Source organism: Danio rerio, chromosome 11 (genome assembly GCF_049306965.1).
Source record: "Danio rerio strain Tuebingen ecotype United States chromosome 11, GRCz12tu, whole genome shotgun sequence".
NCBI classification, from domain to species: Eukaryota; Metazoa; Chordata; class Actinopteri; order Cypriniformes; family Danionidae; genus Danio; species Danio rerio.
Window position 1 is genome coordinate 12376413 of NC_133186.1, and position 27438 is coordinate 12403850.

The following is a 27438-nucleotide window of genomic DNA, read 5'->3' on the forward strand; positions in this document are numbered from 1 at the left end:
GAAGGTTTGTTTGTATTAATCAAATCAAAGTTCAAGTGCACTAAAACATCAGATGGCAGTAGGTGATTTATTTGAAAATAAATTACCACCTTTCTCCTTTGCATTGCTGCTATTCTTGCTGTCTTTAGGACCTTTAACCAGAGACAGGACTGCGCTTGGCGTCCCTTAATTCACAAAAACACAAACCTAGATTTAAAGATTTACCTAAAAATGAAAATTCTGTCAGTAATTGCTCACCTCTTCTGAACACAAATTAAAGTACAAATGTAATAAAAACTAACTATTTGTTTTTGACTAACTATGTTTTTGGCAAGATGCCGCTGTACAACAGTTATTATCAGTTAACATCAACACCTACTCCACACCTGAACCCAATCACAGTTATTAACGTCTATACATACCACAACCCTAAACCCAATCATCACCGTTATTAACATTTACACCTACCCCAACCATCATCGTTTATGCTAATGGTTACTGGTTAAAATAGACAGGGCAGGAGACCTGCTGCACTGAGTCTGCATTCAGACCCGGAGATTTAGGAAAAAGTCCTCATTTATTGTGTTTATATAAACTCGATTATCTTTATAATGATATAAATTGTGGTTGTGTGTTTATAAAATTCCAAATGTAGCAGGGCATTAAATTACTGTTTATTTCTTTGCATTTTAACTTTGTAAACGATTGAATCATGCGTCTCCTTACAGTTTATGTCTCATTTTGTGTAAAGGCACGATTTTATTCGATTTTCGATTATGAATAATTAATTAATTGATGACCAATTAATTATTTGTAGCCTACCGTTTAAACTACCTGACTTGCATGGTCTTTGTTTTACCATTAAACAAATCATACAGTAAATGAATAAAGGCAAGTTACACACATAATTACCACCTGTCAATCACTTTTTCTGCGGGACTCGTGAATAGGCAGTGATCTGTGTCGTTATAATGGCGTTGGTAAAAAAGACGCACAACCAACAGGAACCAGCCAACAGTATCTGAGGTGTTCGCTAAAATGCCAAAGTACAAGTGAGTGAAAGATTGAAGCAGTCTACTGATCCTCTAACTGCCTGGACCTGCTGTCTCAAGCTCATATGGCTGTGTGTGCATCTGTGTGGTCACGTGATGTGCATTTTCAGAGGTAGAGAGGAAGGAGGGCTACTCAGAAATGCTACACGCCACTGTGGATGTCAAATCGTTGTCGTTCTAAAATGCCATTTAAAACCAAAGACAGTGTAAACAGGGCCTGAGTGTGTACTTTTCGCGAGCTGATTTGCAACGGGGGCGGGCAGAGGATCGCGATGCCGGTGTTGTCTATCAGACGAACCGTACGTAATACGTACATAGTAGAGCTTGCAAAACTGTGTTTTTATTGTCAACAACACGAACGTTGTCAATATAACTCATTGGAAATCCAAAATGCTTACACACCAGCGACTTCATTGAAAGAGGAGAGGGTTTAAGTTCTGTCGACGGGTCTCCTGCTTCTGCAATTTAACAAGCACTTTAACAAGCCTGTTTTTTTCCCGCTTGGCAAGCCAAGCTGACGAGACATGGGGGTGTGGCAGCATCGACGATTCTATTTTTTGATTCGATAATCGAAATTGAGCATAAATTTCGATCGAAATCGTGACACCCCTAACGCCCATTATGATGCATCTTTTGACAAATTCTGAGGTGACCTGAACCAAAAGTTGGGTGTTATGGCCCTTTAACATCTGCACATACCCCAATCTTAAACCCAACCATCACAGTTATTAACATCTGCACCTACCCCAACCCTAAACCCAACCATCACAGTTATTAACATCTGCACCTACCCCAACCCTAAACCCAACCATCACAGTTATTAACATCTGCACCTACCTCAACCCTAAACCCAACCATCACAGTTATTACCATCTGCACCTACCTCAACCCTAAACCCAACCATCACAGTTATTAACATCTGCACCTACCTCAACCCTAAACCCAACCATCACAGTTATTAACATCTGCACCTACCTCAACCCTAAACCCAACCATCACAGTTATTAACATCTGCACCTACCTCAACCCTAAACCCAACCATCACAGTTATTAACATCTGCACCTACCTCAACCCTAAACCCAACCATCACAGTTATTAACATCTGCACCTACCTCAACCCTAAACCCAACCATCACAGTTATTAACATCTGCACCTACCTCAACCCTAAACCCAACCATTACAGTTATTAACATCTGCACTTACCCCAACCATCACAGTTATTAACATCTGCACCTACCTCAACCCTAAACCCAACCATCACAGTTATTAACATCTGCACCTACCTCAACCCTAAACCCAACCATCACAGTTATTAACATCTGCACCTACCCCAACCATCACAGTTATTAACATCTGCACCTACCTCAACCCTAAACCCAACCATCACAGTTATTAACATCTGCACCTACCTCAACCCTAAACCCAACCATTACAGTTATTAACATCTGCACTTACCCCAACCCTAAACCCAACCATCACAGTTATTAACATCTGCACCTACCTCAACCCTAAACCCAACCATCACAGTTATTAACATCTGCACCTAAAAATTGCTTTTTGATGGGGAAGAAAATAAACTATTTTTATTGCCTTTTTATGAATTTTTCTTTGTTGGGGCTCCCTTCTTTCCGCTGGACGCAGAAGACTTGAGGGTGAGCAAATTATGGGGTCATTTTTATTTCTGAGTGAACTATACCTTTAATTTAACACAAGCAAAATATTAAAAAGGTGCGCACAAATTTGGATAAGAGGAGTGTAAATGTTTGTTAGACTCTTCAGCATTTCCCACACAATTATTTAATTAGGCTTGATCTTTATAATAAACATTGTTTATAGTGGATGCAACTTTAATTTTAGTTTGTTTTATACTTTGATGGCTGGTACCTGTTTTTACAATCATCCCATTGTCCATCAGCACCACCACATCTGCCTTATCCACAAACTCGATACGATGAGTGCAAAGAATTCTGGTCTTGTCCTTGAGAATTCCCAGGATGCATTTCTCCATGAGGTGGTGGGCAACATCCGCATCCACAGCCGCTAAGGGATCATCCAGCAAATAGATTTCTTTATCCTGAAATATGAGAATGCAATGTAAATACATATCATATTTCTTCCCAAACCTGCATGACCCTTCTTTTGAGATTTTTACAGCTTCAACCAACTCTTAATATGTTAATCAGAAAAAAAAGACATTTTACCTCCAGATACAAAAGGATAAAAGGGGAAATTATTAAATTAAATAGGACTGGTATTTATTCATTCATGTATGTATGTATGTATGTATGTATGTATGTATGTATGTATGTATGTAGGCAAGTTTGTATGTATGTATGTATGTAGGCATGCATGTATGTATGTATGTATGTTTTAGAGCTGGAAGATACAACCTAAAATCAAAACGATAAATTAAGACTACCTTGATTATTAAAATATTATTTTATTTTCAATGTAATTATTTATTTACTTAAAAGGTCACATTTCAGTTTAAATTGAAACTTTTTTTGCAAACAAAATAAATTTAAATATTTAATTGTCAAAAGTGAGAAATAACAAGCATAAAGTTTTAACAAAATATCAGTGAATTAAATATTTCCAAATTTATTTATATTTTAAAATTGCATTTAGTCTGTCATGCAGGCAGTTTAATCTGCTATAAAGTGAGAACACAGAACTGTGAACTTAGGTTCTAACCACATCAGTTTCCAGCCAAAAGAAGGAGAGTTTGACAGTAACATACTGATATTAACATCAAAAAAAAATATTTTAATATCACAAGACCAGTAACCCCTTGGGCCCTATCATACACCCGGCGCAGTGTGGCGCAAGACGCGGCGCAATAGTCTTTTGGTAGTTTCAGCTTGACGCAAGAGTCGTTTTGAGGCGTTGCGGTACGCTGTTTAAATAGCAAATGCATTAGCGCTCATTTGTGCGCCCATAGGCGTTCTGGTCTAAAAAGGAAGGCATTCTGAGGCGGACCGCTGGCGCGTTGCTATTTTGAGAAACTATAATAGATTTTTCATTAGACCAAAACTAACCCGGTCTAAACTCCGGCGCAGAGTTGCGCCTCGCTTACACACTGCTTAATACGCACAAGAGAGCAATAGTCAAATATCTTTACATATGAAAAAATGTAAATATTACATATTCAAATGTAATATATAAGGATATATATAGGATATAATAAGAATAGATATAGGATATAAATATAAAGGATTAAAATATTACAAAACATATTATTTTCTAGCCTACATAAATATGAAAAATCACTGCTTTTATGTCTTCTTCATCTCGGGAGTCTTTTTCAGTTCATTCATAACAATTTGCTTTTGTATAATGGTATTATTATTAGCAGTATTATTTAATATATCCATATTTTTATTTCTTATATTAAAAACAAGCTTTTGCCCACCTGTCAGGTTTTACACCATACGGGGCATGGCACGTGTATTTGGAAATAACTCAGTATTTTGACCACACTTGGTCATTATTGTTCATTTATTCGTTTGCTGGAAATTAGAACTGAATTTAGAAATAGTTTTGAAACAAATATTTGCGCTTAACAAACAAAATTAATTATTTATAGGCTAATTGATGTCTGTGCTTAAAGGTTTCCCTATCCAAGAGCGAATGTGAAAGTAGTTCCATTATCTCTCATTCTTACGCAGTAGATGCTCTGTTTAACAGTTTTCTGTTAAAAAAACTGTTAACTTTTTGCTTGTGAAATGCTCATTTTTTCCACTTAGACTTACTTTGCGTCCTGTAAATAGCGAATGCGCTCTTGGCGCGATGCAGCTGGGTCTTAAAGGGAATGGGAGATGAGACTCTAATTGGTTTATTCTCAAAACACACCTATAACTCATTAAGAAAATAAACTCAACCCTTTTAGCCCATGCGCCTTGGCGTAAAGCGGATTTTCCCGTCCGTAAATTAGCAAAAATGCGTTCTGACACGCCCTGAAAGCGTTTGCGCCCTGCTCTGCGCATGGACCGTCAAAATAGAGCCGCTTATCTGTAACAAGCGGTTCTTGTTTTTCTATGTTGTTAATTGTTATTAATCTTTATTTTGTTCTGTTTTTTCCTTTGCATTAATTTTTTCTGTAATTGATTCTGCTATAGAAATTGTTGTATATGCTCAATGTGTATGTATACTGAAAAAGAAAATGCAGAGAAAATGAAAGAAAGAAAGAAAGAAAGAAAGAAAGACTTTGACCATTAAAACAACAAAACGTTGCACCATATAAACAGCCCGGGCCAAAGCAAGGCGGCTTTTCTGTCCTCCGCTCAGAGTCACGCCGTTCTCTCCGACCTCTGTCTGATCACCACCAGGTAAGATCTGAACGAAACAGTGTCAGCTTTAACTTTCCATCGTTACAATTCAAAGCAGAATACTAAATAAAGTAAAAAGTAACTAGATATACGCTTACATTTAAGTCATCAGCCAGGGCACAGGCCTGTATCACAGATTGATAAAACATGTTGTCATAATCCCTGCCGAAGAGAATGTTGTCTTGCACTGTTGCATGCTGGATCCACGGCTCCTGGACAGCCAATCCAAACCCCTGTTCTCTTCCCTGAACAAACACTTCCCCGCCACACCTACAGGACAGAAACTAATACAATTATGAGAACTTCTGCACATTTACAGTTTTTATGGGTTTTTCTTTTTTACATATTACATTTTAGCACTAAATATAAATTATTATTATTAAAACAATGCTATTAGGCAAAATATTGTGATGAATGTATTATGTAGTAGTAATAATAATGGTTGTTTACATGTCACAAGAAAATACAGTTAGTTTTACAAATATACAACTGAAGCCAGAATTATTAGCCCCCAGAATTATTCGCCCCCCTGTTTATTTTCCCCACAATTTCTGTTTAGATTTTTTTCAACACATTTCTAAACATATTAGTTTTAATAACTCATCTCTAATAGCTGATTTATTTCATCTTTGCCATAATGACAGTAAATAATATTTGACTAGATATTTTTCAAGACACTTCTATACAGCTTAAAGTGACATTTAAAGGCTTAACTAGGTTAATTAAGTTAACTAGGCGGGTTAGGGTAATTAGGCAAGTTATTGTATAACGATGGCATGTGGTGTAGACCAAACTTTTTCATTCCGGGACCCACCTAGGCAAGTAATTCAATCTCAAGACCCATATTTTAATATGAAAAAACGGATCCATTCAAAGCAGTCAAAAATATATGGTGTGTGACTTTTTGGATTTTGTAATTTGATATTCACAAAATGAGACTCGAAGTGCTTTTTGTGGGATGCTGGCTGGTACTGTTATCATTTTTTGTTGAAGATACTCTTTTTTAAGAAGAGAATATGATCAACCTTTGCTGACATATGCAAGATGTTTTGTTTTCAGGTGTCATTTAAGTTTTATGGTTTTCATGCTAGCATTTGCAAGCTTTTCTAAGCATAAAAGACAATGCAGGACTTCCTCACCCTCTGGATCTCTGCCAGAAATAAAACTAAGATCGAGGTAGGACTGATCATATTTTCTGTGTGGCTCCTTTTTAGATTTGGTTTGATCTGAAGATGTATTAGAAGTCTGCGATGGAAAACAGAATGGTCTCTGAAGAGTCGTTTGCTCATTATCCAACTGGTTTTGATTCAATGCAAAGTAAATATAGCAGCAGCTAAGTGACGTTGCGTGACCCACCTTTCCTCACTGTGCGACCCACTAGTGGGTCGAGACCCCCAGTTATTGAAAAAAAACATAAAGGGGCTAATGATTTTGACCTTAAAATGGTTCTTAAAAATGTTTAAACTGCTTTTATTCTAGACAAAATTAAACAAATAAGGCTTTATCACGAAGAAAAAATATTATCAGACACACTGTGAAAATGCCCTTGCTCTGTTAAACGTCATTCGGGAAATATTTTAAAAAGAATAACAAAATTTAAAGGGGGAATAATAATTCTGATTTCAACTATATATATTCAGTAGACCAATTATTTCATATTTTATTACACTGATCAAAATATTATTATAGCCAACTGTTAGATCACACTCTCCATGTCAGAAAAATAAAATATACCCCTGATCTAACAGATCCTTTCAGATAATATCCGTTTCTCTGAGTATCCAAGCGCATCTACTTGATACCCCAAACTGTTAACCTCAACTTAATTAACGGTCTCCTATCAATATAAGAGTTGACTGAAAAAGTCAGAGAGGAGCAGAAGCAGGAGACGAAGTATTGATGATAAAGAAAGAGCAAAGATTATTGAATAATCTTAGTTGTGTATGATTCTGTGCTCAGACTTTATCTGACCAAGATAAATCCAACAAGTGGTATTAAGCCACAAGCAACAGCAATGGAAAATTACTGCTTTACAACATTGTCCAGAGACAATGCAGACCTTAAAATGAAGAATCCTCTTATCTCTTATTTTTGAAAACAAGTGTTGCTTGAATCCAAAGTCATCTAATAGAATTATAACAATATGGAAAAAAGGAAACAATAAAAAAGCAAGAATTATGGGAAACGGTAATAATAAATTATTAAACATAATCAAATGACAAATAATAATCAATAATTCATTAACTCATAATCAATAAAATAATATAATGATGATCATATGATTAAATAAAATAATGAAATGAATAATAAATCAATATAAACAAATGAAAATAAAACACAACACAAATGACTGTTTGCTTTCTTGAAGCAACACACATAGATTTGCTTTAAGGACTATCAGATCCTTAGTTAGAGTCTTCACCAACCAATGTAAGAATCTGAAAATATTTATATATTAGAGTATTCTGTTTACATGTTTATATTTTATAAAATTTTGTTTATAACCGTTTAGAACTCTTTACAACATCCTTGGGTACCAAATTAGCAAATTAAAATTACTTCTTTTGGATCATGTGACAGACTAGAAATGCGACAGGTGCTGAATTTTTTCGTTGCCATCACATATTAAAATAAATGCAATTGAAGACAAAACTATCAGCGCTCCTGTGAACTTTTAATACTTGTTCAAATTTATCTCAAGTGCTGGAAATAACCCGTTTTCAAACTTGCATAGTCTAACCAACTCATTTCTAATATCTAATTTATTTGCCACGATGACATGGGTTGCAGCTGGAAGGGCATTCGCTGCGTAAAACATATGCTGGATAAGTTGGCGGTTCATTTCACTTTGGCGTCCCCAGATTACTAAGGGCACTAAGCTGTAAAGAAAATGAATGACTACTATTTAGCTTAAAGTGCTATATATAACTAGGCTAATTGGGGTAATTGGGCAAGTTAGACTAATTAAGCAAGTCATTGAACATTGGTTGTTTGTTCTGTAGCCAATAGAAAACAAATAATTTCTTAAGAGGGCTAATAATATTGACTTTTAAACTTTATTAGAATTTTGTTTAATTAAAAACCAAACAAAAAAAAAACAAGACTTTGTCTAGAAGAAAAAAAGAATAGGAAAAACTGGAAAAATATCCTTGCTCTGATAAACATTACCTGGGACATATCTGAAAAATAATTAATGTGTCACATGAAGGCTAATATGTTTGTCATCAAAAGATATTTTGACATCTACAATAATGTCAAATATTATGAACACTTCTAATTCATTTTCCTACACACAGCAGAATGAACTGCCAACTATTCATATGCTTCCAGCCACAACCCAGCACTGTGCTGGGAAAAAAAAATTAAATGTTAACTTTAATATTATCTTCATACTATCAATTATTATGTTTCACATCCATTCGATTAGAAATAATAAATAAATAAATAAATTAATAAATTAATTAATAAATAAATAATAAATATTTCAAGCATTTGAACAATAGAGTTTATACATGTTTTACAGCAATGTTTTACTGTTTTAATTTGCATTATAGATGGAGACATCTCTAATCATTACCTGGTCAGCTCTCCTGTTATAGCGGCCAGCAAGGAGCTTTTCCCACAGCCAACCTTTCCTACCACCACCACCAGAGAGCCCTGAAACCAGAACGTAAAGACATTTACAAAACAACATACATTTCCATTATTTAAACCAGCAACAAAATATTTAAAGAGGGAAAGAAAGTTAAAAGGCTTATTTGGTCCATCTGAAGCACACACCCTTTTAACATTGAGATTTAGTGCATGAAGGTAAAAGCTGTGAGGTGGTGACCCTTCCTCTGTTATGTCATCAGGTATACTGACAGAATCTGCTTCCTCTGACTGCTTCCAGGAGAAGCTCGCTTGGACCATCTGAACAGCAGAAGGAGGGTCCTCGGGACACACTGCAGCAAAAGAATAACGTGCATTTTTAATTATGTGAACCTGGCATGCATAAAGATGTACAATCACACAAGAGGTTGATATACAGTTATACTGACAAAATCATTAGCCCACCTGTAAAATTCTCTAAAAGTACTTCCCAAGTGCAAGATAGTTTTATATGTTTCTCTTGGAAAAAAGTTGTAATTCTTTAGTTTGGCTGGAATTAAAAAATAAAATTTAAAAACTGCTAAATTCAATATTAATAATATTAATGTTTAATAATGTGAATTATTAATGCTAATATCAATATTAATAGCCAACTTAAGATTTTTTTTCTGAGGGGCTACAGAGCAAACCACTGTTGTCTAAAGTTAACCCTAACTTGCCTAGTTAAGCTAATTAACCTAGTTAAGCCTTTAAATAGCACTTTAAGCTGAATATTATTACCTTGCAAAATAACTAGTAAACAAATATGAACAGTCATCATGGTAAAAACAAAATAAATTAGTTATTAGAAGTTAGTAATTAAAACTATTAGGCCTAAAAACATATTCTTTACATTATGAAATCTACTCTCGGTTAAAACTACTATCAGTGGGAAACAATTAAAAAAACATTAATTTCACAGGAACGCTAATAATTTTTTCTCCAGCTGTATAAAGAATTCAATTCATAACAATGTTTAAATAATAAGTAATATTTTTAGAGAGTGCACTGTTTTTATTTAATTTACATGTACTATTATTACTATTTTAATATAATTATTATCGTCGTTACAATAAGCAGCAGTAATAACACAATAATTAATCAATCATTTTTATGTGAATTAATTATATAATTGTTTCAATTACTTTGGAACGGTTAATCACAATAAAAATAACCAAGATACTGTAAATACATGCAATATTTTTCTTGAGTGTTGCGATATGTCTTAATGAAATAGCTACAATATACAATATAAATAACATGCGAAACACCATATATATATATTTAAAAAATTTTCATTTATGTTAAGATCATACTAAAATAAAGAGGCAATAGATATTTCTGATAAGTTAATTCTGAGCTAATTTATCAAACACAAATATGTCAAGTTGCAAACATTTGGGTGTTTGGCATGATTTGTTGCTATTTTCTGACCAGTGCAACAGTAATTTTAATATCTTAAACATTGTTTAAATAGCAAATCCATTTGCGCAACTTTGTGGACTCATGGGTGTGCTGGTCTTAAAAGTGGATGTGTTAAGGCACATTGTTGACACATTGCTATTTTGAGAAACTGAAATAGACTGTGCGATTGACCAAATAAAAGCTGGTCTAAAGTCCAGTGCAGAGCACGTTAGTAATGCGCTTATGCAGGTCCAATTAAAAAAAAATAATTTTGATTAAAAAGTTACAGAAATTATTATTTTCTAGATAAATAAACAAAACACTGCCTCCATGCCTCATCTCGGGGGGGGGGGCTTTATTTTAGTTTATTCATGACAATTTGCTTTTGTATAATGTTATTATTAGTAGCATTATTATTTATTATATGCATATTTATATTTGTTTTAATAAAAACAAGTTTAGATTTGTCCACCTGTCAGGTTTTGGAAACATTTGCATCACCATAAGGAGTATTCGTTTGTTGTAAATTAGAACTGAATTTAGAAATAGTTTTGAAACAAATGCTTGCGCTTAAACTAAATTAAATAAGCAGGCTAATGGATGTCTTTAGTGGAGTGTGTACAACACTGTTTCCTTATCCACAAAAGTAAAAGAGTAAAAGTAAAAAGTAAGTAAAGAGGTCAAATGGAAGGGGATTATTCTTTATCCTCGCACTGCAGATGGTCTGTTTAACTATTTTTTTGCCAGTTAAGAGTTTAGATTTTCTAATTACGAGGTGCACCGTGTAAATAGCAAATGCGCCATAGCGCAACGCAACTCATTCTTAAAGGTAATAGGAGATGAGACTCTGATTGGTTTAATTCACGTTATGCTCAAAACACACCCATAATTCATTAAGAGAATAAGCACAACCCTGTTAGAGCATGCGCTGGGGCGCAGACCGTATTTTTCTATCCTTAAAATAGCAAAAGTGGATTCAGACACACCCTTAATGCTTTTGCGCCACAGGCTTTAGACTTTGCACCTAGATCCTTACAACAGAGCCCTTAGACTTTAAAACAACGCAAATTACTGAAAACTTTGGCAGAAATTCTGATTCCTATTGGCTGTTGTAATTTTTCCTCTCTTGTATCCTGATTTTATTAATCATTTTCATTTCTAGGTTTACCTAACAGCACCTACTGGAGAGGTAGGGATAAAGATAGTAAAAGCCCCATCTGATTGGTCAGATTTAGTTGAACAACCCATGCATGCAGAACAGAAATGCTTGGCACATAAAATTAGCTTGAATTTAGTGGACTTCTCTGCAATATGGATATTACTATTATCGTGGTAATGATCTTTTATATATATATATATATATATATATATATATATATATATATATATATATATATATATATATATATATATATATATATTGTGCAGCCCTACACTACACATGTTGAATTCAGGGTAGTGCTTGGATATGGACTCTCTTTCATAAAACAAGTCAGGTACCTTGACTGTAATAGACAGAGAGATCCTGGTCCTGTACTGCGAGGAAGCGCTGAATGCGATCCAAAGACACTTTAGCCTCCAGGGTCCCATTCAGCACCCAGGGGAAGGCATTGAGAGGCAGAATGAGCATCCCCACGAGAGCCAGAGTACTAAACACCTGCCAAACAGAAGGTGGAGAACAATATTTAGCCATTTAATAAAGACAAATCAGACTTTTAAATTTTAAAGACACATACTAGATTAAATATTATTGTGCTAATAACGCTGTGGCTAAATAAACTGATGACAACCACAGCTTTTTTAAACCTTTTAAAGGGTTAGTTTACCCAAAATGAAAAGTCTGTTATTTATTACTCATATCATTACAATTTTTGTAAGAGCTTCATTCATCTTCAGAACACAAATTAAGATATTTTAGATGAAATGAAATCGGACAGCTCTTTTATCATCTATAGGCAGCAATGGCCCAGAATTGTCCAGAAAAGGGAACAAAAACAGTTCAAGTGACTTCAGTGGTTCAACTGTGATCATACAAAGCTCCAAGAACACTTTTGTGCAGCAAAAAAAAAAAAAAAAGTAAAAACGTTTGCCAGTGTCTTTGCTTCCTTGTCAGATCATCAGGGTTCGCGCTTACTACAGGCAGTACAATATATTTCCATTAGAGTCAGCAAAGCAACATGCAAGTATGGTAGTACCCGTACTAATACACACCCTAATTTAACGTGAATGAATAGGCAGTTATTTTACTGGTTTTGCCAAACACAAAAGTGTTCTTGGAGATTTCAGTTAAAGAGCCCATATTATGGGTTTTTAAAAATTCCCCTCCATGTAGTGTGTAACACAGCTCTAAGTGAAGTGAAGTATCCAGCTAAGGCTTAAATCTGTTAGTGTACAGTGATTCTGGTGATTCATCTATAAAAGAGTCGACTCATAGTGCTTCAAACGAGTCGCCTTGATACCGAGTCATTAGGTGTTTCGCCATGACATACTAACGAAACCAAGTTATTCACATGCACGCGCAAACCCGGGAGATTTTAAACCTGCGGCCCCGCCCTCTGACACAGATACCCACACACACACACACACACACACACACACACACACACACACACACACACACACACACACACACACACACACACACACACACAAACACACAAACACACAAACACACAAACATGCCGGTCGATTAAAGTCACACTGCAGATGGATATTATTGAGTCTCTACCCAAAGATGAAACCTCAGCATTATAGCCAAGCAGTTGGAAACTATTGGAAACTTCTGGGAACTACATGCTACAAAGAATATTTCATCGGCGTTTGTAAAGGAAGGATCAGTAAAGAGTAACTTACTGCTGGACATGACAGGATGGGTTTCTTCCTCCAATTCTCAAGTGTAAGTACTTGCGATTAAAGTTGCCTCGTTGACTCTAGCTTGCAAATGTGTTTAGTTGTTATTTGTTACTTGTAACCGCGTGTACTGTATCAGGTTAACTCGCTTTATTCTCATATCGGGTGCAAAGCCACGTTTAAAACGCGACGCATGCTGCTTTGCCTTTGTTTACGGAGCTCCGTGGAGGAGGGTAGTGTGTGTGTCTGTGTGTGCGTGTGCAATATGTGTGTTTGTGTCTGTGAAAATAGCAGAGTGACACAAGCTAAAAGATCTCCTCAACCGTTTTTGGAGTTTTTGCTTAATAAAATAGATAGACGTCTGTATTTTCAAGTCCATAGTCTGTATTTACATTGACCCACTGGCAGCTAAAATCCACGCCTACACTATCGAGCGTGTACGAACTGTGATTACTTCTATATTGCTGATTAGCTGTTGGGCATTTCACTCACTCACTGAAGGCAGTCGACCAATCGCAACAGACTGTCATTGGTCCAATCAGCGCAGATTAGCTTCGCGCTAAGGAGGGGTTTGGGAACAAATGAATCACTGGACGATTCATACAGGAGCCGCTGGGATAATTAGGTAAAAATAAATGCAGATTATAAGACCACGAAAGTGTTTTTTGACCTTGCATGCATATTAAACTGTTGTTGGAGACCCTTACAACCAAGATAGACCCTATTTCATGTATAATATGGGCTCTTTAAACCACTGAAGTCACATGGAATATTTTGACAATGTTTTTGATTCCTTTTCTGGACTTTGTGACTCCCAAGAATTTTGCTGTTTATGGAGGATAAGGGAGCTCTCAGATATAATTAATTTATGTTCTTATGAAACAAAGTTCTCAGGGGATTAGAACGACATAACAGACTTTTCATTTTTGGGTGAACTAAACCTTTAAGTGGCTTACGCACCTTTGCAGCAGTGAGATTGTTTCCTAGCAGAACGTATGTGATGAAGGTGAGGATAGAAATGACCACAGGCAGAGCAGCCCAGGTGTACACACACACTGCATCCAGGTACTTCAGTAGTTTCAGGTGATGCAGCTCTTTTTTACGGGCCTCCTCGATCTTTTGAGTGAAGTGCTCCTCCCAATTATAGTACTTCAGGACACGAATTCCAAAGAGGATCTCTGTCATTAACTTCATGCAAATAATAAAAAAAAATCAAATATTAGATTAGTGACTGGAACTGTTCAAAAGGTTGGGGTGAGTAAAAGTTTTATATATTTGAAAATGTTTTTCAAATGAAGTCTATTCTGATCATTAAGGAACAAGTGGAAAAACTTTAATATTTCAATATTTTATTACAATACAAAAGGAGTTTAGTCTTTGTTTTGTACTATAACATACTTTAAAATGCATTTTTCAGCCATTTTGTAAATTGTCACATGATACCTCTGAAATCATTCAAATATGCTGAAATGGTGCTCAATAAACATTCTTATTATCATCAATAATTAAAAAACACTAAAGGCACAGTATGTCATTTTTACAGCTAGAGGATGCGTATTCACAACAAACAAAGGTTTAGTTTGATATTGCTGTGACTGAGTGTGGAATCATGGGAGTGGTCGTCTTCATTATATCCTAAACGCATGAAAACCACTGCTTCTGATTATTTCAGTCATTATCACATGTGGAGGATGCAGCTGTTTTATCATACTAAATACATATTAAAGTGTCTTTGGTGTTTTCCTGTTTTCTATTAAACCAAGCCAGAAATCGAGGGATGTGTGATGTCATTAGCATGGCGACACAGAACACGTTCTGAGCCACTAGTTAGTAGCTCACCACAGTACAGAAACCGCCTTAGTGAAAATAACCAACGATTTACTCTTAGCTGCTGACCGAGGGTGCGTCTCGCTATTAGTTTTACTCGATCTTAGTGCGGCATTTGATACCATTGACCACAATATCCTCATAAATCGCTTAAAGTCTACAGGTGTCCAGGGACAGGCTCTACAATGGTTTAAGTCATACTTAACTGACCGCTACCAGTTTGTGAATATTAATGGACAGCCTTCACAAATCTGCCCAGTAAAGTATGGGGTGCCTCAAGGATCAGTTTTAGGCCCTTTACTGTTTACAATTTACATGCTACCTCTGGGAGACATTATTAGAAGACATGGGATCAGCTTTCACTGCTATGCAGATGATACTCAATTATATATTTCCACTAAACCTGACGAGACGTCTGAACTTTCTAAACTAACTGAGTGTATCAAAGACATCAAAGACTGGATGACCAACAATTTTCTTCTCTTAAACTCAGACAAAACAGAATTATTACTTATTGGGCCTAAATCTTGCACACAGCAGATCTCGCAACTCAATTTACAATTAGAGGGATACAAAGTTAGCTTTAGCTCTACTATAAAAGATTTGGGTGTCATATTAGACAGCAATCTAACTTTTAAAAACCATATATCCCATGTCACAAAAACTGCCTTCTTTCATCTGAGAAATATCGCTAAATTACGAAATATGCTATCCATCTCAGATGCAGAAAAGCTAGTCCATGCTTTTATGACTTCGAGACTGGATTACTGTAATGCTCTATTTGCTGGCTGCCCAGCATCCTCTATTAACAAACTTCAATTAGTACAAAATGCAGCAGCCAGAGTTCTGACCAGGTCTAGAAAATATGATCATATAACCCCAATTTTATCCTCCTTACACTGGCTGCCTGTTAAATTTCGTATTGAATTTAAAATATTACTTCTCACCTATAAAGCTCTAAATAATCTAGCTCCTGTTTATCTAACCAACCTTCTGTCTCGCTACGAACCAACTCGTTCCTTAAGATCTCAAAATTCAGGGCTTCTGGTAGTACCTAGATTAGCAAAATCAAGTAAAGGAGGTCGAGCCTTCTCTTTCATGGCTCCTACACTCTGGAATAGCCTTCCTGGTAATGTCCGAGGCTCAGACACACTCTCCCAGTTCAAAACTAGATTAAAGACCTATCTGTTTAGTAAAGCATACACTCAATGCATCACCTAGCGGGTTCCACACAGGCTTCTGCATCTTGCTTATATACACTATGAACAGCAGCTACGCTAATTATTCTCTTTATTCTCTATCTTCACCTGGGGATACTCATCCCGAGGTCCTCAGATTAGGCGGAGTCATTGGATGAGTGATTGGATCCAAGACCAGCGACGTGATGATCCCAAGGATTCCATATCCGGGACCAGGCCATATCCTGAGCTGCTGCTGCGCTGATGGTCGTGGGGAGTGGAGAACATGTGTCTGATTCCAGCGACACTCCAGGGACAGACGAGTCTTCATTGAGGCCATCTTCCAGCATAAACCACGGCGAATGAAGTTCTGCACAAGACTTTTGGCCAGCGGAGAAATTAAAATGGTCGTGCCCAACTGAGTCTGGTTCTCTCAAGGTTTTTTTTCTTCACTCCCATCAGGTGAAGTTTTTTTTCCCTCTCCGCTGTCGCCACTGCCTCGCATGGTTCAGGATTGGTAGAGCTGCGCATCGATGAATTGGCTCTTCAGTGTTTGAACTCTCAGTAATGATTAAATCACACTGAACTGAGCTAAACTGAACTGAACTGAACTTAAACACTAAAACCTGAACCACACTGTTCCAGTTACTATGACCATTTATGTGAAGCTGCTTTGACACAATCTACATTGTAAAAGCGCTATACAAATAAAGCTGAATTGAAAAAAATTGAATAGTTAAAGGTGCAGTAGGAGATTGTCTTTAGAAATTTTTTTTGTTGTGCTGGTTGAAAGTCTCTTCACAATAGTAATGATTAAAGTAAATGATCTAAATGTATGTTTATATTCTGGGTAAAAGACATAAGACAAAAAATTGTTCATCCAATTAAAATTTGTCAGGCCGACAATTCCCATAATTCTGATAAGTAGCCCAAACTGTCTGTTAACAAAATGCAGATTTGTACATCTGCAGCCGTTCACGCAGATCCACCTGCACACGAGAGAGCAAAACAAATGCTGAATCAAAACTTTAACAAATCTAAACCTAAATCAATATTATAGTTACTTTTGCACGCTGGAGAATGAATGAAACCATGGCTGAAGTATTTCTTTTAGACAGGTAATCTTATGTCAGACAGGTAATGTTATGTTTTAAAACTCTTTGAGTCAATCAAAGCTTATGTAGATTGTGTTGTTATGAATGGGTTATATGCAGAAAAGTGTTGCATAGCCACAGAAATCTTTTTTTATATTTTTATTTAGTTTAACAACAGAAGATAGGTAAATAGTGCTATGAGGTTTACTGAGGTTTTATATTCACATTGGTTCAGTTTTGAACAATCACAACCTGTGACATGCTGCCTATATTGTTTACCATGCTACTCAGAATATTTAGTATGAGATAGTATGTAAGTATGGCCAAATTCCCTGTAAGGCAAGTCATTTCACTTGGCGGCCATCTTTGAAACACCTCTCGCAGTATGCTTGGGCATTCTGTTGGAATGAGGAAACATCAAATTCTCCAAAACTGTTTGACAAGCTTACGATGGAATTTCATATTAGGAATCACCAATAAAATTAAACAACAACTGTCTCTTTAGTTTCATTTTCAAAACATCCAAATCACACAAAATCTGCAGAAACTCATGTCTGGACTGAGATTATCCCCTGGAGGATTGTCAGTCTTTAGCGATTGATGATTGGCTCCTGTACTAGAAGGTGGGCTTTATTTGCCACATTGACCGATACACTTTTCCCCATTCAAAAAGATACGAGTGACATGTCTTGTGTATTGTATAGTCTTTGGTATGGCTTAGTATTAAGTGTAATTCCAGCACATCACCAGCCAACCCCTGTGCATACAGTAGTCCCTTTAGCATGTGTGAGATTGAGACATTGCATGCATGAAATATTGCACATTATGACAAGTTTTGCTTGCTAACTACATAACTGAAAACATGCTACATATAATACAGTTTTTTGTTGGGAATTGTAGTATTATAAAGTACTATAAAGTTTTCTAACTGGCCAAAGACATGATCTAGTGGGTCTCTTTCATCTTTAATGTGCACGTTCGTGATTTCAGAAGATGTGGCTTTGAACGGCAGGGGAGGGACTGTGTTTCAAAGATACTATGCTAACCCTTTAGCATTCAGGCAGATCACCTACTGCACCTTTAAAATTGCTTATTTCTCTAAATTTGAACATTCTTCAAAACATTTGGTATACTCTAAGTACACAAGTATATAAATTAAATATAAGTATAACAACGGTTATTTTATTTGGGAAATTAAGAAGTAATCATAATTCAGATTTAAAAATCGGTAATAAGGTTATAGAAAGAGTATATGCAATTACATTTCTTGCTGTTGTATTGGACCATAAAATTAGTTGAAAACCGCAAATAAATGATCATGTCAAAATTAGTCAAAACTGTAGCAATAGTGTATAAAGCAAGATTTATCCTGGACAATAAATCAATGTATGTTCTATCATATAACACACATATGTTGCCATCTACAAGTTACTGTGTTGAAATCTGTGGGAATAGATATAAATCTAACATATGACCCTTATGTACAATGCAAAAAAAAAAGTAATTAGACTGATAGAAAATGTGGGGTATTTGGAGCAAACAAATTCTTTATTTTTAAAACGGAAAATACTTAAATTTAGTGATTTGCTTGAATTTAAAATGGCACAATTTATGTTCAAAGCTAGGAATAAATTACTTCTGAAATGCATAAAAAAGTTTTTTTTTGTTTTTTTTAAAGACAAGGGTTTTTTTATCTAAGAATAGAACAAAAATTTAGGAGGTTGAAAACAAGGATGTGTTTAAAAAGTTTGTGTATGTCTGTATGTTATGTTGTGTGAAATTATGGAACAGTCTAGAACATATTCTCAAACAATGTCAGGATATTAATTAATATAAAAAGTTGTATGAATATATATTAATAAAGGAGTATAATGATAAATAGAGGTGATGGAAAAAGAATCAAATGAGAAGGGTATGATGAATTTTCAATTAATGGCAGTTTGCAGTACTGTGTATTTTTGGTGTATGTAATAAAACGTAAATGCATAAAAAGGAATCAAATATATCAGATGCCAAAAGGATCAAATATGTCTCATGCAAAGCTCATATGTCCCATGTAAAATGGAAGAGATAAGTAAAAGAAGAAATAAGTTTAGGTAATAGACGAATTATGTATGTGGTAATGGGGTGGGAAAATAAGCTTGTGCTTCATCCCGTTCCATTTTCGACCATGTTGAAACGTATTTTGTTTGAGAATTATGTATGATATTTTTTTTCGAAAATAAATAAATCAAATCAAGTCAGCAAATCTATAATACTGTTCAAGTGTTTTTCGGGTATTTTACCTTTACATACTGTGCCTTCCATGCATCCTTGCTAATTTGACCCATGAATGACAACGTATTTGGACAAAGACAAACATTATTAACAGGAAATATTTAAAAATATATGCAATGCAGTCCCACCTTCACTCTGCCATCTTTGTGCTGCAGCATATGCTTATTGTTTTCCAGAATTCGGGAAGCCAGGACTTTATTCAAAGGCACAAGCAGCACGGCTACACCCACTCCACCTAAAAAGGCCACGCCCACCTGCAGGTACAGCAGGTAAAGTGCAAGAACAAACTGGAAGGGAAGACTCCACACCTCATGGAAGCTGTTGAAGAAATTGACCACGCGGTCAGTGTCCGTGCTCATAAAGTTGACTACCTCACCCATGTTGAAGCGAGCCAGAGAAGGCGCATTGACTTTTAAGGCTTTGCTGTAGATGGTGGAAATCACAGCAGCCCGAGCTTCCAGGGCAACCTTTGATACTTCATAAACAAAGATGTTTTTTAGCAGGGCAGCAAGAAAAGTACTAGCAAAAAGCCCTACAGTGCACCACACACCCTTGCTCAGTGGTGCTCCTTCAGTCTCCATGAAACCCACCAGTCCACCAAGAAGAAGGGGTCCTGCAAAAGCTAACATGCTAGCTACTAGCTTCAACCCTCCCAACAGGTAGTAGCGTAAACCAAAGGCCTTGTGCAGCACTTGCAGAAGCTTGACTTCATGTTCCGCTTCACCTTCGCAAATCCTTTCCGGTTGAGCTTCACTCCAAGAGTTGTCCTGCAGGTTTCCTCTCGGACGTCTATCCGGTCTCTCAGGTCTTTTCAGAGCTCGTGATTGGAGGCATTTCTCCCAGCACTGGTAGAACCGGCGGGTGACTGATTTGGTACGCAGTCGACTTGGAAGCTCAAAGACATCACTTGGTCTCTCCAGCTCTCCACGTTTACCTCGATTTAGCAAAGGGTTGAGCCACAGATAGAGGAGTCTGGAAAGCAAGCTGCTGCCATCCTCAGCAACAGTCACCTCTTCGAAGGGTTCAAAAGTAACAATTAAAGGAGCTTCATCTTCTGCATTACATGACAGAAGGTCTCTTTGTGTTCTGTAACAGGGAAAGATGTACCCAAGCAGGTAGACCAACACCAGAGCACCTCTGGTTACTGTGAAAGCTAGACGAATAACCTGCAGGGGTTGTGAGACTCCGTGGTGAATGATTTCTTGGGTGTAGGCAGTCAGGTTAAAAGCGAGATTAGGAATGGAGAGAATAAGTGCCACAGGAAGCAAAGCAGGACCTCGAGTCCTTCTGTAAATGGACTTCTGTAAGGACAAAATGGCTCCAAAGTGAACCAGGAAGGCTAATATGCCGCATCCATCGGCTAAGGTGTCCAGATATATATCTGGGGCCTGGAGCTCAAAAACCAGGACCAAGTCTCCAATAAATAAGAGAAATACGAGTAAGGTCGATGCAGCCCTTAAGCTCCAGCCAATGGGAAGGGAGGATACGATATGGATAAGCCTGTGGGTAATAAAACAAAGATCATTTGAAAGCATAAAGGTTTTGACATCAACAAACTTAACACATGAATATATCTGAGGCTTTTCTGAGAGATTCATTCATTTTTTTCCCCTTCGACTTAGTCCCTTAATTCATCAGGGGTTGCCACAGCGGAATTATCCGCCAACTTATCCAGCATCTTTTTTACACAGCGGATGCTCTTTCATCTGCAACCCAGTGCTAGGAAACACCCATACACTCTCACACTCACATTCACACACATACACTAAAGCCAATTTAGCTTATTCTATTTACCTATAGACCATTTTCTTAGAACACAAAATTACCCATTATGCTTTGCGTGTATGCGCAAGGAGAATGCTAAGAACTTCCGGTCGGCAGCCGATGCTTGTAAACAGTCACATTTGGACAGCTTTGAAACGATAGTTTTAATCTAATTTACCTGCTTTTATCATCTTTGAAATAATACTGTTGTCGATCAGCGCCACCTCCTGGACTCATTATTTAAAAAAATGTTATTTAATAGGATGAAAAACCACTGCTGCGGGGCATTTTCCCCTCATTATCAGACAGCATCTTCTGCAGTTTAAATGAAGCATTGTCATCGCTAAAGTCAACATTTTCTCTTCCTTTCAAACATTTCCCAACCCAAACAGATATACTTCACCAAAATTTTGATACACACGTAGCCTATTGTACTGTCCCACTGACACATTGATTAAATAACTGTGACAAAGTGAAAATAAAGTGACATTTTGAAATGATTCAATTAAATTAGATTCAAATGACAGAAAAACACAAACCGTAGTAAATACAACACACTAAATGAAACATAAACAGCTCGTGATTAGAATCAACATGCAAATCAGCCAGCAGAGTATCAGAAATTGACTTTTATTAATCACTTTTGTAAATTGCATGACTTGCATATCTGTTAAGTTTCATGCCTGTAATCTGGTCTGCTCTATGATGCAGTGAAGTATTGGGAAACACACACTGTTTTTCTGACAGCAGATACGTGAACTAGGAGAACATTTTTCTCACGCGCATGAACTACATCTGAGAGATTAACAGCTTTAACATACAACTTTCTAAGTTGTGTCTCAAAAACAGTCCGTCATGCACGCAAACACTATTTAAACCCATTTTTAGAGCGCAAATTACCTATTGTGAACGCTGTAAACGGAAGTTCTAACCATTCTACCAGAAGACGCTGCTCGCTATGGCGACCTCCATGCAGCAGCTAAGAAAAAGGTCTATAGCATGTATGTAGATACAGTTGAAGTCAGAATTATTAGCCCCCCTGTATTATTAGCCCACCTGTTTATTTTTTTCCCCAATTTCTGTTTAATGGAGGGAAGATTGTTTCAGCACATTTCTAAGCATAATAGTTTTAAAAACCTATTTCTAATAACTGATTTATTTTATCTTTGCCATAATGACAGTAAATAATATTTGACTAGATAATTTTCAAGACACTTCTATACAGCTTAAAGTGACATTTAAAGGCTTAACTAGGTTAATTAGGTTAATTAGGCAGGTTATGGTAATTAGGCAAGTTATTGTATAACGATGGTTTGTTCTGTAGACTATCGAAAAAAAAAATTAGCTTAAAGTGGCTAATAATTTTGTCCCAAAAATGGCTTTAAAAAAAATTTAAAACTGCTTTTATTCTTGCCGAAATAAACCAAATAAGACTTTCTCCAGAAGAAAAAATATTATCAGACATACTTTGAAAATTTCCTTGCTCTGTTAAACATTAGTTAGGAAATATTTAAAAAAGGAAAAAAAAAAAAAATCAAAAGGGGGCTTATAATTCTGACTTCAACTATATATATAATAAGCACCCGAAGAAAACCCATGTGAACACGGGGGGAACATGCAAACTCCACACTCAAACCAGCAACCCTCTTTCTGTGGGGTGACAGTGCTAACCACTGAGCCACCATGTCACCCTAAGAAAGATTTCAAATTATAAAAAATTCGGAGTCGAGGGATTTGATTTTATCCAGTATAATTGATTGGATCTTGACTAAATGTAATTCCAGTATCGCCTTGTCATGTTTAACTACTTTTACTTGGAACGGGCCTCAACCTGAAAAAGGATCTCAGGGTTAAAAATGCTACCAAAATTAGGAAGAACTTATGCCCAAATTTAAAAGGGTTCTTGCACACTTTTCCTAGTAAACTTACATGACATTACCAAGACCTTTAGTTAAATATTCATGACTTAATGTTTCATGTAATATCCACATATATGTGGTAAATAATAAGAAAAGAAAATGCATGTTCAAGTTTAATATGGCATATGGTAAAATATGTGACAATCTATATTGTTTATATTTATTTTCTTTATAAAATTTATTTAGATATTGCTTACATAGCACTAACAATGTAAAAGTATGATTGGACAAGGACAGAAAAGAAGAACAACTAACCATACCCTCAAGCATAATTGTGACACAAAAAACTTGACAATGACAAAAAATTAGTGAAAACTAATGGTTGGACTTATGAATCGTAGATTGGAAATTCATTAAAAATTACAAATAAAACATGACAAATAGTTCATCATTAAATTAATAATAAAAAACTTACATAAAGTATAAAATCAATTGTAGAAAAAAAACCAATTGTAATCATACGCAAACATTGGAAGGAGGAACAATACTATTTTCTGGAAATAAATGTTTCACACTTAACAAAACAAAATATTAAGTGTTATGCAAGTGCAATTTAAGGTTATTGTTACTCAAGTAAGTAAATAAGAGAACTTAAAGTAAAAAAAAGTATAGCACTAAAATCAAAAGTGAACTACTTTATGCTGATATTAATATGATTAACAAATGGCATCACTTCACTACTTTTTAGCAGCAACAATTACTTCAGCAAAAATACGCAAAGCAAAAAAATACTCTATAGTAAAAGCTAAAGGGTGCTGTGGGTTCACCAGCTCCACTTTACTCCTGCTTGACTTATAAATGATAAGTTAGTAATAGTATATACAGCAAACAACCCAAATGTAGTTTCTGCTGAGGGAGAGTGTTTTCTCAAAAAGGATGTTAAAATGAAACCAGAAGGGATTTCAATACATAAACATATCAGTGATAATTAATATGCTCTCTGTCCTGTCCTGAAGTAGGGCTAGATAAATATGAGCACTTGCTTTGCATTTACCACATGCAAAACTAGCTGCCGTCTTGCTGTCTGTATGAATATATTTTAGACATGCTGACATGTGTCATCACAAGACTTATTAGAATAATACAAATTGGTCACCTTTATTACCCACACTATCTTAGCTCTGCAGTTAGAGATCGTTCTGGACAAAAACACTCAAAATGTTGCCTGAATTAGAGTGAAAGTTCCGTTACTTTTCCAAAATATTGTGGGTTAATTCTTTTTTTTTTTTTTTTTTTTTTACAAAACGTAGGTGGTCCGTTCTTCATAACTTGCTTGATTATCTAAACGATCTAAGGTGATCTGGCAGATCCTGGAGCTTTTAATCTTGATTAAAATGTTACATTTTAACATATTTGTGTGTGTTGAGCATCACTTGAGACAATGTTAGCACCTGTCTGCTTAAATTGTGGAGACATCTGGATAATTTGGAACTTTTGTCAGCTAATTTCATCTTACAAGTTTAAAATAATTTTTAGAGCGGTATCAAAATCTGTGACGTAGCACGTAGCACAAATCTGCTAGTGGAGGGATGGCGTGTCATTTTCTCATTATTATTCATAGCGGAGTTTTCTTATCCTATAAGAAGACCCTGCTTCTTAATTATTCATGAGAGCATGTGCTTTCCGAAGGCAAGGCAGACCTGGCAAACTGTGAGAAACTGTGTCGGCACACGACCTGCTGCACTGCTATCCACTGTGTTTGCATTTAGACCCGAGGACTGAGGAGGACAGAAGTCCTCCTCATTTATAGTGTTTATATAAACATGATTATCTTTATAATGATATAACAAATTATGTGTACATGAAAATATGAATAAGTTATGTGCTGTTCATATCTTTGCATTTTTACTTTGTAAACTATAAAATCATAGTTCTGAGTGTCATCAAAACTTCTAATGTGATAAGACAATGGAACATTTTACTCAAAATCAAAAGTACAAATAATATCTTTAAAGTGGTCTCTTCATAACATTACCATTTAAATGATTGGGGTTTTAAAGGTTATTTATGCACACCATAATTGCAATCATTTGATGAAAAAACAGTAGTGCTAGTACTATAATATTACAAAACACTTTTTTATTTACAATACATATTTTTATGTAAACTAGTCAAGCGAGTTGCAGCAGCCATTACTTTTCAGTTGTACAATTCTTCAGAAAACGTTGTAATATTCGAATTTAGCACTTTAATTTATTAATACAAATAAATAAACCTAACGTATTTGAAACATTATTTTAATTGCAAGACTATACATGTGCTTAGTATCACATTCAACTAATTGAATGTGTTCATACTAGATAAAAGCATAAATCTATCTTTAAAAATTCCAACCACAAACTTTTGAATGGTGACGTATTTCAGCATATGCTATTTACTAAGCCTGGTTTCTCTCAAAGTTTTTTTTTTCCTTCACTTTTGTCAATTGGTGAAATTTATTCCTCACCACTGGCTTGCTTGATCGGGAATTGTGGAGATGCACATGTATGGATTTGATCTTCAGTGTTTGGACATTCAGCAGTAAAAATTAAACCACACTGAACTGAACTAAACTGAACTGAACTTCAACTCTGAAAACTGGCGTTGACACAATCTACGTTATGAAAGTGCTATAGAAATAAAGATGAATATAATTAAACTTCTTATAATAGCTCTGTCCACTCACCTGGGCACACTAATATAACAGGCACTGATGACTGCAAAGACAGCATGGGGCAAAGATCCCAGCAGAAGCTGGTTAGCACAAGGGCTGATGGTGCCATTCTGCCACACAGGGAATGGACTGTCCACATCAGTGTGACAGAGCTCTGATATGAACTCAGCTGCACCTATATCTCCCCCCATGACCTCCTGAAGACCCCCGAGGGCTGAATCACTGCCCTAGGATGAAAAACGAAGTCTGTAAGTAAATTACAGCATATAAAAAAATGCATCAACAGTACTTTACCTTATCAAACAATACGTGTTTACTTAGAAATCCGCATACTTAGGGAGCAATTTTCGACAATGTACGCTAACGTTAATCAGATATGCAGATCTCCAGTTTATAACAAACAGATATTTCACGTCTTAATAATTTCAGTTTGGATTTCTTGCTCAAGCAGCCGGTAATGCATTTAGTTGATAAATGTATTGTGTGACATTATACTCAGATGGAAGTATTAAAGTTACCTGTGAGCAACCGGTAATGTTGTTATTATCCAGGCATTTTGCACGTCAGCGCAGGCCGTGAAGCTGAAGACCGGAAAATTGCCTGATTAACTTCCCTTCAAAATAAAGGTCCTCAAGGCAGCAAGCACAGTGAGAAAATACTAAAACTATTATGGTTCTAAAATGTTGTTTTTAATATTGTTAAGCTCATGTCGAGGCTTCTTGTAGACAAAAATACAAACACTTATTAATGCTTTTATTTTGTTACGACTGCAAATTTCCTCACGGTACCATTAAAATCAAAGGTAAATAAATATATTTTTACACAGCCTATAATAAAAACATGTCCATATCACAGAGGTGAACTGTCAGGGTGCCTTCTTGGCCATAAGAGATAGTATTTACATTTTTGAAAAGACAATCTTTTAAAGTTTTCGGTTAACGTTTTGTTTATCTATTTTTTTTCGTTTTCAAAGTTTAAAGTTTTATATTATATTATGTAAAATTACACATATAAAATCGCATTTAGTTAGTTTAGTATCGTCTGACAGCTATAGTTTTTATAGTTACATTTTTGTGTTTTTTCTTTTTTTTGGTCTGTACAATTAATATAATCTTGATTAATTATGTTAGTGTTAAGGTTACGTAGCTGTGGAAATGAGAAAAATGCCAAACTACACTAAAAATTAAAAAATATTCAAAAATGATTCAATGTTAAGTGGTTGTAAACAATTTATTTGAGCTGAATTTAAACAAACAAATTAAGTTGCATATTGATGAATTTAAATTGTTTGTTGAAATTTCACACATTTAAATAGTTTGCACCAATCCTACAGACATCGATTTTTCAGTGTATAAATTTTAACTATAATTTCCCTAATTCATATTTATTTTATATGCTGAATATTCTATCTTGTGCTAGTTGGTCATGCTGCACTCTTCATCAGCTCTACTCTTCAACATGCAATGAATAATAAAATAACT

General features: G+C 35.7%; 1 protein-coding gene across 2 annotated transcripts in view; it reads right to left on the reverse strand.

Moving 5' to 3' along the window:
* The window catches only part of abcc10 (ATP-binding cassette, sub-family C (CFTR/MRP), member 10), a 51354-nt gene extending 24804 nt beyond the window's left edge, over window positions 1-26550 (reverse strand). Inside the window, exons 1-11 of one of the 2 annotated variants that reach the window (XM_021479750.3) lie at window positions 26476-26550; window positions 25970-26184; window positions 19750-21121; window positions 14206-14433; window positions 11896-12052; window positions 9142-9305; window positions 8939-9018; window positions 5460-5631; window positions 5270-5368; window positions 2918-3107; window positions 90-164 (exon numbers count right to left, since the gene is read on the reverse strand). In XM_021479750.3, the coding sequence (XP_021335425.2) occupies window positions 90-164; window positions 2918-3107; window positions 5270-5368; window positions 5460-5631; window positions 8939-9018; window positions 9142-9305; window positions 11896-12052; window positions 14206-14433; window positions 19750-21121; window positions 25970-26148 (2716 nt within the window). In that variant the 5' untranslated portion in view covers window positions 26149-26184; window positions 26476-26550. Of the gene's footprint in view, window positions 1-89; window positions 165-2917; window positions 3108-5269; window positions 5369-5459; window positions 5646-8938; window positions 9019-9141; window positions 9306-11895; window positions 12053-14205; window positions 14434-19749; window positions 21122-25969; window positions 26185-26475 lie in introns of both variants that reach the window. The other variant, XM_073916482.1, reaches the window with a different exon arrangement.
* Window positions 26551-27438: the final 888 nt, after the last annotated feature.